The sequence below is a fragment of the Opisthocomus hoazin genome, chromosome 1 (assembly GCF_030867145.1).
Source record: "Opisthocomus hoazin isolate bOpiHoa1 chromosome 1, bOpiHoa1.hap1, whole genome shotgun sequence".
Classification (NCBI taxonomy): domain Eukaryota; kingdom Metazoa; phylum Chordata; class Aves; order Opisthocomiformes; family Opisthocomidae; genus Opisthocomus; species Opisthocomus hoazin.
Window position 1 is genome coordinate 89282782 of NC_134414.1, and position 13053 is coordinate 89295834.

The 13053-nt window shown below is 35.6% G+C and overlaps 1 protein-coding gene across 2 annotated transcripts in view; it reads left to right on the plus strand.

Annotated features, from left to right (window-relative positions):
• MOSPD2 (motile sperm domain containing 2) overlaps positions 1 to 13053 on the plus strand; it is a 35229-nt gene that overhangs the window by 669 nt on the left and 21507 nt on the right. For both annotated transcript variants that reach the window (XM_075428797.1, XM_075428804.1), the window contains exons 3-5: positions 8398 to 8553; positions 9321 to 9407; positions 11789 to 11943. In XM_075428797.1, coding sequence (XP_075284912.1) covers positions 8398 to 8553; positions 9321 to 9407; positions 11789 to 11943 — 398 coding nt within the window. The remainder of the gene's footprint in view (positions 1 to 8397; positions 8554 to 9320; positions 9408 to 11788; positions 11944 to 13053) is intronic.

Consider the following 13053-nt stretch of genomic DNA (forward strand, 5'->3'; position numbering starts at 1 on the left):
CTTAATTGAAATTGCGTTGCGTGTCCAACTCGGTTCTGAAGTGCAGGTGCTTTTAAACTTGTAAATGAAGGCCAGGAGGTGCTGTGGATGCCTAGGGGAAAGGGAATGCCAGGGTAAGCCTAGAGGGGTTTCCTTTCATTTCAAGGTTAATTTGCATTGCTTATGATAGAAGAGTATATTGTACTAGAGTATGCTAACAACTGCAGTAAGCAGTGTATTTCATTATGACTGTCAAAAGGCTTTCTATTAAAAGAATGCTTCTATCCAATTTTAAATGCAAATACAGTAAGAAGCCAGTAGTTTAGGAGTTACATGTATCTCCCGTAATATAAGCCTCAGTCCTGCCAACACATGTCTTGCTTTGATGTCCCTGATCAGAATTATTGAGGTTAACTAGTTATAACTTTCACATACGGGTTGCATGCTTCTGTGGCTTCATTGTGATTGGCTATAGAACTTTTCTTGCAAGCTTTGAGGGTCTTGAGGGTGGTACGACTGTGTTTCGTATGGCTGCCATACTCACTTTAACAAAGGAAATTACTTTGACCTGGATTAGAGATGACCTGTATTTTTGGCACGATGACAAAATTGTTAGAATAGTGTCTTGAAGAAAAGAGAGCTGATTTTACAATTTGATATTTCTATGTATATGCAAATAAAGATGTCTTTGGCAATCTGAAAGCTCAGGAGAGCGGAGGATCATCTTAAATTATGAATTATTTTAGCTGCTAATGTTTTCACTTAATGTATATGTTTTCCTGTGGTAGATGACTTTGCCTTGCTTTGTATTCTGTTATCCCAGAGTCACACTGACTTTGGAAAGCCTAGAACTGCTTTGGGACAGTTGCTGCTGAAAGGGAGTATTACTTTTTCAATTGAACTACTCCTTACAGTCTTGGAATTCCATGGGTTTCTCCAGTTGTAATGAAACCTGTGTTGGGCTGGTTGTTACAGCCATTAAAATAACTGAATACTGTTGTAAGGTAAGCTGTAATCCTATTTGCAGTATTTTGAACACACTTTCTCAGTAAGCCCATTTTTGGGTCATGGTTTGGGGCTCTTGGCCCTTTTGAGAAAATAGGATTAGAGTTTTTTTGAGTTTACATTAAGTCCCTCCTTCAAATTTAGGAATGCCACAAGCAAGTTAAAGTTGTTTTGCCCACTTCAAGTGTGAAAAACACTGGGTTTTAGTTTTATCGTGGCTTTTCATTCTAGAGCATATAGAGTAAATACTGTATTCTTTTATGCTGCTTCTTAATTGAAAAGAGGTGTGGAGGTGCATGTATGCAGACACCCCCAAACACGTGACCTTCTGTGTTGTAAAGGTACAAATGGTTGCTTCATATCCAGTGATTTTAGTCTACTTTCAAAACTAAGGGTGCTGTCAAGGCACACTCAGAAACTGATACTTTCTGTGAAAGTTTAGTGTGGCCGTAGAATTGTGGGCCTTTACAGAACAAGCCTAATTCCATTTAGAGGTGAGCTGCAAGTGTTAAAATCTGAGTAAAATTTTCAGGCAGTTTTTTTGTTTCTGGGACATGCAGCTGCTACTGTTTTATTTTCCCTCTGAGGAAGACGGTGCTCCTGATTATTCTAGAGACTTGGATTTGTGTTATGAAGGGATTCTTCCATATTATGGAACTTATAGTTACATAGTTTCCCTGCCATGCGAAAAGAATTGTTAATGCTCACGAATGTGGTCTTGCAGTAATATTTATTTTTGTTGTACAATTAAAACTTAGAGGGCCTTTGGAATCCTGAGTTTTGGTTAAAATTGTCTATTGGCAGAATACAATTTTTAGATTAAAGCAGAATATACACAAATAATATATTCATATATAGCTGGTTGAGAACAATCTAATATTAACTGTGATGCCTAATGCATGTTGTAATATTTCACATAAAAGTTAGAACCAAACAATATACTATAGTCTTGACAGTTTTCAGGGTAGGGTGGGAAAAGTTTTGTTCAGCAATTGGAAGCACCATAAATCTGTTCTCTGAATTATACAGTTATTTCATGTATGCGACTAAATAAAAAAAATAGTTCTAAAAGTCAGATGCAGTGTGGAAAATACAGTGTTGGTGAACCTTACTGGCTAATTTCCCCAAAGTTTGCATGGCAGCTTTCTTGCTGAAGTTATTGACCAAATGTGGCTGTTCAGGGGTTTTAGAAGGAAAGCTTAGCCACTATGAGATCTTATCTATGCAGCAATGTTTAGTGTTAACTGAGAGCTTGTGGTGGTGTTTTTTTATGTTCAGTAAATTTTCTAGCTGTATGTGATGGACAGCTTCAGTTCCTGTGAAGAATGTGTGTCCCTAGTAATTGAAAGCCTTGCATTTCAGTAATAGAAATATGCCTTTCAAAAGTTCCTGTTAGTCCAGTAAACTAGCAAATGCTGTCTGATGTGGTAGGTGGGCAGCACTTTATCTTTGCAGTTTGGGGTCTAATTTCTGTTTGGATTCTTTGTGCGAGCTGGTGATGTAAATGATTTGGGTGGTGACAAGAACAATGAAAACAAAAGATTATTTTCTGGTACTGACTGGTACTAACAATGTTTCCTAGCAAACGGTCTTGTCTTTTTCTTCAGTGCATTTACATTCCTTCGAGGATTTCTAAAGTTGGCTTTTGTTTCTGGGCTATTAATTTCCATTTTAATGTTACAGTAGTGATTATTTATAAGCAAATCTTGGTAGATTTTTCCATTCAGCAAGTCTTTTCCATGCTTCCTTTCGCATATTTACCATTTCTTCTTGCCTGTATTCCCTGCCCATCCCTTTTTGCTTACTATTCCTTTCTCCTTTAAGCAAAGCTTAACTTTCAGAAAAAGAAGTTTCCCACTTCAATTAAAAAAATTAAAGAAAGTCATGATGAAATTTAAGCTAGTAGCAAAATGTGTTTTGTTAATCATATTGTTCAATTGCAAATAAAATTTTAGACGTATGGGGCAGCTTCAAAAAAACAGTGATATGACTGTTGTAGAAAACTCTTAAGGTAGTGTTTTGAATATCTGCCTATGTTTGTTTATGCTCTGAAATGAAATGCTGGAAAGGATAAGATAGTAAACATATGGATAGGATAAAAACCGTAGTTTTATAGGCAGCTATGTGATACTGATGCTTGAGCTTTCTATTGGAAGTTTTTATTCTCACTGACTGTTTATTTTTTTGCTAAAGTTTGAATTTAGCACATCTTGTGGAGGAGAATATTTTATTTGTTTATTGCTGCTTAATTTTGTTGAAATAACTCCTTATTGGGCATAAATAGTTTTGTTTTCTTCATCCTTGTCCCTGTATGGCTACTGACCTTAGATTGTGTTCAGTCTTGCCAGTTTCCTCATCTAACAGTTGAAGGCATGTACTTGAATGGCTACAGTACTTGGCTTAATATGTTAGGCATCAACAACCAATTAAATTGGTTTCCCCTTTCTAGCCAAGGTTGGAGGAATAATTATGACCCCTTCAGACCAAAGACTTCTTGGCTTAAATAGCTTAAGGCAATAGTTAAATTGAGAAGCTTTGTGTAATGGAACACTTGACATACTTTTGCTTTCTTCCAATTTTTTTGTACAATGAAGTGTGTTTTTTCTCTATTCAAAGGTATGTGGTTGCTATCCATACTTAGCTTTGTATATGACCCGTTCTGTAGCATCTCTTTTCTAGATAAGAGTTCTTCCTGAAAGGAGTCTTTCTTACAGGCTGTGAATTCTGAACTTCCCTGGATTATTTTAGTGTGGGACTTAGCTGTGCTGCCTATTTTCTAGTCCTGTAGTCTGTCTTCTATAGTTTTGTTGAATAGTCTCAAATTTCTATTTTTTTTTTTCCAAAAGCATGAATGCCTGAAGAAAACAGCAGTGCAGCATTTGGTCTCCAGGTAACGTAGGTGGCACTGAAAAAAAAGTGAAGCGATGTTACAATTTGTGCATCAACCAATTTATTGAATTCTTCCAGTGAAAGCATTGCAGTGAAATTTGTACTCATTTAGTTTTGCATAACTTTGGAGTTCTTTTCAGAGCTGTTGTCTTTTACAGAGTCCTCTATTGTGGAAGATAATAATTATCTCAGAGTTTCTCAGCTTGAAGACAACTATTAGTGTGGTAGAACATGGTCATAGAAAGAACAGAACTCCTCACTTACACAAGAAAAAAGGAAGGCGAGTAATAGGAAGAAGCTGCTGTTCAAACAGAACTTTTTCAGTCTTCTCCCTTGACCCAAAAAATTCAATGAGGAAATGAAAGTAACCCTAAGTAGCTGTTTTTAAAATAAGGATAAATAAAATTATGAACTCTAAAACCTTCAAAGTTCTGTCTGAGACCTGGTCAGTCTTCTTGCTCACTCAGTTTCCTGAAGGCTTTTTAGCTGAGGGAATGAAGAGAGCTAATTTTGGCCTCTCCTCCTTGCTGTTGACACTGTTACTCATATGTAACTTAGAATTTTATTTTATTGCTTTCTGGTAACTATCAAATTTGCTAAGCAGGTTATGCCTTCTCTTGCTTTTCTGGATCTGAGTCTTGATTAGTTTCTATACAGCCTACCAGTTCAACAGAACAGTCTTGCAACATCCCAGTTCTGCCTCTTCTGCTGGCTGTGGAACTATTCTGGGATACAGTAAAATTTTTGAATCTCTTGGGCTGACGGAGGAACCAGGTTTCCAAGCTTCTGGACAGTGGTTTCACCAAAGCTCGACACTGCTGTTACGTATGTGATTTTCACTATCTCGTGCTGAACAAAGCATCAGTGAACGCTGTTCCTTGTGTTACTTTTGGTGCAAGTGGGGGCATGTTCCAAATACCTTAGGAAATTGTTTGTTATGGACTTAATTATAGAGATGTCCAGTTCCCCGAGTAGAGGGTGACTAAACTTACTGTCTCAGCAATTTACTGGCAGTTCTGCAGGTGTGAAGAAATGGATGCTTAATGTTCTAGTGAGAAAAGCATCAGTATATGTTTACAGGTATCTTCAATGGCTAGACTTGGAGATTGTCTGAGGTAAGATACTTCAGTTCATAGTTTCACCTGAAATTCCATTTGAGTGCCCCTCACCTTTTGTTTCCTGTTTGGCCTCTTAATTGTTATGCTGGATGTATTTAAATTATGCGTTGACACCCCCAAAGGTCTATTTTCTTTCAACTAATTCTGTTTTAACTCCACAAATTTCTAGTAATCTAGTGACTGCAGTCAAATGTTCCATAAGTGATTTAAAATTGGAAACATTCACATTATTTAACAGCATAGTTTGAAAACAAATTTCCAGATGTCTATAGAATTATGGGAAGTGCATGAATCTGAAGAGTAATTCCTCCTCTGAATTAACATATCTTCAATGACTGGGTTATTGGAAGGACTCCAGCAATTTCATATCACTCTGCTTTATATGTGTGAGATAAAACAGCTTTCTTTTTGGGCTCACAATCTCATTCTAAATTTTATTTTGTAGCAAGAATTGGATAAATTGGGTAAGGTTAAAAGTGTAATCAGTACTCCTGTTTTTCTGTGAGTCTTGTTAAGCTTACCTGATGGAAATACTAGCACCCTGCAAGCACCTGTGGAGGCAGGATTTGACTAGTTGTTCCTGTTTTAGTCTGTGTTGTATATATGTAAATTCAGATTACATGTGTCATGTTGAGAATTTGGTTGCTGAAGAGAGGAAGAATCTTTTAATTTTCATCTGTCTGTTTCTCTGAATCCAACTTGCTTTTCGTGGATGTTTAAAGTTTGGATAAAATGTTTCTCCATTCCTCTTTCATTTTCGTTTTCTTAATATATTCACAAAGTTAAATTTCTTTTAATATTATCTAAGTTCAGAGTTTAGGAAAATTTTAGTAGCCCAGAAACGTGTTCTCAGGCATGTTGCATATAATGATACATGAATGTTTTTAAGGTAGTGTTTGATACAAGATGCACTATTCTGTCATTCTGACAGTTCTGCTTTCAGGTACCGAGAGCAAAGAAAGCCTCAAAGTGGTGTGAAGCATTAGCCTCTTAGCTCTTACCTGGTGGTGTGTAGTTTTTCTTTTTAATTACACAGTACCCAAATCACTTATAGAATATGCATGAGACTGATCTCAGAAAAATACTTGGCTGACCGATTAACTGCAGTAGCTGTTAACTGGAAGCTAGTGTGTGTCAGATTATTAAACCAAGTTGAAGTAAGGTAGCTCAGGCACTGGAAACATGTAATACTGATGTTAAAGTAAATCTTTGCTCTTGCAAAGCCCTAGTTTGCTGTGGCTATGAGTACCTATATATAGCTTGAATAGCCAATATACCATATTGAATGATCCATAGCATAGAATAGCTAGTATACCATGGCTAAGAGAAGCCAGTGCTTCTCTTACCTTAGCTGGCTGGATGTGCCAGCGTAGTTACTGCACATAACAGCATCTCTTAAGGAGGCTTGGGTTGGAATGCATGTTACACAAAGAGGCTGTGGAATTCTTCTACCCTTTTGAGTTTTCAAAACTTGACTGATACTTAGTGACCTGTTTGAACTTGGAAGTACTTTGCTGTAAGCAGGAGTTAGGGACTGAGATGACCTGTAGAAATCCTCTCCAACATCATTTTTTTATGATTCTAACTTGAAAATAGGTACTGTTAGCATTTCTCAGGCAAAACCATGCAAATTGTAAATCATTGGGGGAATAGTCAAACTTCAAATGAGCAGTTGAGACTTCACAAGAGTTAATACCCAGAGTCTTTACAGCCTGTTCTATCTGTGGTTGACCTAGAGTCACAAAAAAGTTAAATGGCATTTCAGTCTTGTGCTGAGTGTTCACTTTATTTGGCTTAGTCAGAATATAGGGAATGAGTTGTCTCGTGCAAGTATGAAAATGATGAGAGAAGGAACTGAGAGTTTAGAGTTTTTAGTGGACTAGAGACTTTTGGGCAGAAAAGCAAGTAGGGGACTAAGATTAAGGGAAGTGGGATTTGACTGTAGGCTTGGCTAAGGAACAAGGTGAGGTAGTGGAATGGGATCAAGGGAAGGAGAAATTGGAAACCTAATGAAGAAAAGGAACTGAGCGGTTAATGTGTGTGAGAAGCAGTTGCATGTGAAGAGATGCATTGGGGGAGTGCAACTGTAATAACTCTTAGTGGATGGGCACATTTAATTAATATAGCTGTAAGAAACACCCATTTTAATTTGACAGGAAACAGAGTATGAACTGAAAGACAAGTAAAATAGGTCATATCTTTGCATGTAGGCCAGTAAAACTAAAACTTAGCAGAATTTAATGCTGCCTCTTTATTAACATCTTCCTAAGAGTTAAGATGTCTAACTGAAACAGACATCCCTAAACCTTCAACTCACAGTTCTAAATATTTATTTTAATTATGATGGCCCTGAAAGTAGTTGTTTTGAATTTATTGCTGCTAACAGAGGAATAGTCTTTCCAGTATGTGAAAACCAACACTTATTTTATTAACTAGTCTTAGCTTTTCATGCTAATCAAAGGTAAATTTAAAGTGAATAGTTTAAAAACTTAGTGTTTAGCAGCTAGCAGAGATGTGTATGTGTCTTTTGTTTTCAGATGCCTGTTTCTGTCCTGGGCTCTTCCTTGATTTACATGCCAATTACACAGATTTCTCAAAAGAAGAGGAGCATTGATCTGAAAACTGAGCCTTTGTTTAAGCATATCTACAACAAAAATAGGTCCATTTAGGCATTTGTATTTTACAAACCTTCGTGTTTAAAAAAAAAAAAAGTAGGAAAAAAAAAGTAAGAAGCATCAGCAACTCCTGTTTCATCTGAAGTACTTCCAAAAGTGTGTTAACCTGTTATCAGGGTAGCAACAGGGTACAGGAAGAGTTTGAGGCGTGGGGGTTTTGTATTGCTTTAGAGTTGCACGTAATTTGTGTTCAGTGAGGTAACAATTTATAACAAGTGTAGAATGTGTAATCTTTGTAAAGAAAAAAAATTTTGTTTAATGTGATGATGTAGAGTGTATGGTCAAAGTAATAATTTTAACATCTGATCTCTGACATTTTGTGGTCTGACATGCTGATGCCTAGAAGTTTGAGAATTCGGGGCTGAACTAGTGATGCCTAATATTATATGTTTATTGATAAACAGATTCTTAGACTATATAACAATTTAGTTTAGATAAACCTGTTTTTAGAAAAAACACACCTACACTACACACACCTTCTTGTTTTCTAATGTTTTTTCTTTGAATAAGAATCACAGAAAAAGTATTTCTGGTGAGTCATCTTGTGTTCCTAAGTATCATTACAGTAGATAGATGCTTTTAATCAGTTTCTCTTGCTATGCTTTGTCTGCTTAAGTTTGAGACTGCAAAAGAAATCCTATGTACCTGATAGATGATTATATTGAAACTTGATCATTTTTGTGTTTTCATAGCAAATGCTATATTCTTACAATAATTGATTTATTTGCTAGATAAATCGGACAAATACGATTCTAGAGATGTGGAAAGACTTCAGCAAGATGATAAATGGGTTGAAAATTATCTGATTTGGCGTCACGATGTTGTGGATGATGCATTAAAGATGATTGATGTAAGCTTTCAGTGGAGGAAAGAATATACAGTTAATGGTAAGCTATGTTATATAAGCATATTGATGGTGTATGTTGCTTTCCTACTGAGCTACGACTGACTTGTATATATGATTTCATTAATCACTTTTTAAAGGTTTTGTAAGTACCACAGAGCACTGAGCAAGAGTTTTTTCTATTCAATTAAAAAAAAGGGCTGTTGCTTTTCAAGTTGACCAGTACTGTCTCACTGTTTTGATGTGGTTCCATATGTCTGTTGAAAGGGGAAAGGAGAGCAGCTTAAAAGCAGCTATCTCTTGTTTTGTCTTTGTACATTTGCTAGCATGGAGTACTTAACCAAAAAAAAGCCCCAAACACAACACAACAAAAAAAACCACCAAAACCAGGGCTCTGTTCATCATACTAGCACTACTCTGACATCTGGGGTAGAGTAGATCTCATTTTTGAGCTGAGTGTTTTGAACGTGAGCTTTATCTACAGGACTTCACAATCTGAATTAAAGGATTGAGCAAGAGGTGCTGCTGATATGAATAACAATAAACATTTGTAGCATTTTTTTCTTACATTAATTTTTTTATTCATATTTCTTCCGAAGTAAATTCTGCTCTACAGCATGAGAGGAAGAAGATAGTGAAGATTTCAAAAGAGCTCAATATTTGCATTAGTTTAGTAAAGGCCTTGGGAAGTGGTGTATAAAGATATTTTTGTATTTTTTGCTAGATTTCTGCAGTTTTAGTGACTTCTTTTAAGTTGCGGTGTGTTTTATTAATATGATTACTGAAGTAATCTTTCATTTGGTTTTGCAGACTTGACAGAATCTGTCCTTCCAAAATGGTTATTTGAAATTGGTTCTCTCTTTCTGCATGGATATGATAAAGAAGGCTATAAATTATGTAAGTTACACAGAATACAATATTTTCAGTCATTGATCATTATTTTTCATTTCCAACACTAGAGCATCCATTTTGAAAAATAAACATAAAGAGAAGTAGATACCTATTGGCAACTTTTTTTACTAAAAATACGTTGGTAACTGAGTATCTTTTGGCTTACAGAAATGTAATGAGGAAACTTATCAGCAGTTTTCAAAATCATAAACCTTTATCCTAATTATGATATAGTTTTTAACTTTCCTGGTGAAATGCATTGTTTCTGTATCTACTGTAGTAAGTATGACTAGTATAAATGTTCATTGTTATAGTGCATTGTCATTGCTTTTCTAGCAGCCCACATTCTTGCATACTTGCAGTGGTTCACAGGACGTCTGTAATGGTTTTCTTGGTTTTTTTTCATTTTTTTCTGCTGTCATTGGAATGTTCAATAACAGCGTGGACAGCTGAGAATTGTTGGAGAATGAACTCTCAAGTCATGTGATTAACTTCTAGTAATAAAATAAGATTTGTGAGGTAACAGTAAATGTTGCCTGAAATACTCCTGAGTTAAATGGTATATAACAGATGGTCAATATTATTTTCTATAAATGAATATGTTGTAACTTCTCACATGTTGTTTCTAATACAGCTTAAATCCTGTGAGCCAAAAGAGGATAATCTTAAATTCTGCTTTTCCTTGATTTACAAGGGCTAGTTAATACTTGCGGAAGTACACTAAAAGTCCAACCTTTCACACAAATGACTGTGCTTTGAATGCTAATAGACTAGTTTTAAAAAAAAATCATGAACAGAATAATACAGCTTTTATTCTATGGCTCTGTTTTGTCAAACTGTCCCTTTTCTTATTGCAAGATATCAGTGCTGTGTGAAAAATTGCTGCTTTGTTATGCTTCATGATTTTCTTTTAGCCTCTAAGGTAAATATTCAAGCAGAAGTGATGGTGATACCTTTTTATACCATTTAGGAAGCTAAGCATGATTATACTGGGTGGTTCAATTTGGTGAAATTGAGGAGGGGGGTGAGCGGGAAGGAGAAGTAGAAAAAAAATACTTTCTTTTGTCAGTGCTTGGACTGAGATAATTATGCGATTGTTTCATTACAAGAATGTGTAAGTCAAATAATGGTTTCTGATTTTATTGTCACTGAAACATAATTAATGTCTCAGTTTTCCATATCTGAAGTGTTTCTTCTGTGAATGTTAATTGGGTCAGAATATCTGACTTTGTATGCAAATTCAGATTGTATTGTAGTTGAGTTTCTGGTAAGTCAACACTTGAGAAATGTGTTTCGTGGGCCAGAAGCTCTATTCTCATTCTGTTTTGTAAAATAGATGTATTAAAGTATAAAGCAGTTCTTCAAGAATTGTTGGTTATTTTCAAAAGAGTCCTGTGTTTGAACAGGGCTGTCCCTTTGGAATTCTGAACTTACAGCATCTAGTTAATACGCTATGTTTAAAAAAAAAAAAAGAAAGTTTATTTCTTTACACAAGCCATAAAATACTTTTTATTTGCAATTGAAAGTAAGGCATGGAGAAGAAACCTGTTTTTTTAGTGAGACTTTCCAAGTTTCAGGGAGAAAAATATTAAGAGTACATCTACAATTATTTTTAGGACTTGTCTAATTTTGGTATTGTAGAGGTACCGAAACCGAAGGCTGCCCTTGATGTTGCTGCCCCGAATATTTCTTTTATCACTTCATTGCATAATCAGTAATTTGATTTCATACATTTTTATCAAGTCTGTTACTTTGAAATATGCTACTTTTCATGGAAAAACTTGTGTCTGCATGACTCATTTCTTATTCCAGGAGGGTATGCCTTGGGCTTTCGTGTTTATATTTTTGCTCATCATGTGGATTTTTTTCATTTTATTTTAAAGGTCTGTTGCTTTTTCTATAATTCATGATGTGTTTTAAAAAACTGTTTCTACAAAAATTAAATACAATGCTGTAGAAAACCAAAGCAGAGAAAGAAAAAAATTTCACAACCACAACAATACTTAGAATATATGCAGAACATAATATCGTATCTGAGGACCAGGAGATTTAATTTGAAATGGTGAAATTATAATCTAGATGAGAAGTAGCCTTTAAATACATGAAAAGTGTTTTTCCACTCTGCTGTTTTGTGAGCTGTAATTCTTGATATTTCTATTTTTTAAAAAGTTCTGGTATAAAAATGTGAGCAAGGAAAGGGGTGGATGTGGAAAGGTATGCAGTTGTTTTTTTGGCTGTTCAGTGGCCGTAAAATCAGTAGAAATTTAGAATGCAAACTCAGAGGTGTTAATAAATTTCAGTGCATTCTGTAGAGTTATTTGCATAATGTTTTCTGTTAATTTGGACTTGTTTGAATTTTTGTGTGTGTTCTTCTTTCTTCTCATAAGTTTGGTTCAGAGTGAAACATCATACAAGAGATCCTAAACAGCAACTTGAGAAAAAGAAACTGGTAGCTTTTTGGTTGGAACATTATGCTAAGAGAGATCATGGAAAGCCCCTAACAGTGGTATTTGACATGGCTGAAACTGGAATCAGTCACATAGTAAGTATTTTTACTGTGTTTTTCTGATTGCTTTCTGAATTAGTTAACCTATGTCCCCAGAAAAAGGGGAGTCCTTGCGTAGTCCTTGACACCTAAATGACTTATTAGTTGCTCTCATCAATGATACGTAGGGCTTCTTCCTGTGACTGGAGTAGTTTCCAAAATCTTTTGTCACATACTAAACTTTGTCTTGTGCGCACACTGAAAACTTGCTTTTAGCCACTTTGGCTCGGTCACCAAACTATATATAGTAGTTGCTCACCAGCTTGGTTTGTCAGTTGTCATAGATGACAGTAGTAGAACTTGGTTTTTAAGCACCCAAAACGCAATAGTTCAGTAGACAAAATACATTTTTAGCACCCATTTTCAGGAGCAGAGTCTAAGCTGGTTTAGATTGCAAGATGGAGATCTTGCCTATCATTACATAATTATAGATTAAATCTGTTAACTAAAAACCTCATACGTTGTATATAGGTTAAAGAAAAAATCTTATTTCTATAGAATATTGACATTTTTCTTACCACCTGCCAAGCTGTCCTGTTATTCTAACAGAAGCGGCTAAAACTTTTATCTCGTTCTTTCTTTTTTTTGTTCGTATGACAGGAATGCATTTAAATACAAGCAAAAAAAGGCTTTCTTTCTAGCTTTTCCAAGCAAGATGGTTAATGTTGCACTAGGACTTGACAGCTGTGCAGCACAGGGCCACAAGCTCTTGAGAAGGTGTTTTGACAAATAAATATGGTGTGGTTCAGTTTTGCAAGGCAAGATTGGCGCTTTTACCTGTACCATACTCCTAAAGATGACAGGAGAACAAAGGATTATAATAATTTTCTTGATGTGAAAAAGCAAATTGATTTGACTTTTATGGCGCATATCCTGAAGCAACTTCTTTCCAGTGTGTCTCAGACTTCCAGAGACACAGCCTCAAGCAAGTGCTGTCCGTAAGTGTCCCATTGTGCAGTCTTGCTTTGTAGTTTGTTTATCACGGAACAGGAATTTTTTTTGATGACTGTTTGTAACCGTGCAGTGTAATTGATAAATTTTATCCTAAAAGAACTTGAATTTCTGAGTTCATTTGCAGACTATGCCTCGTTTGTTCCATTGCTATGG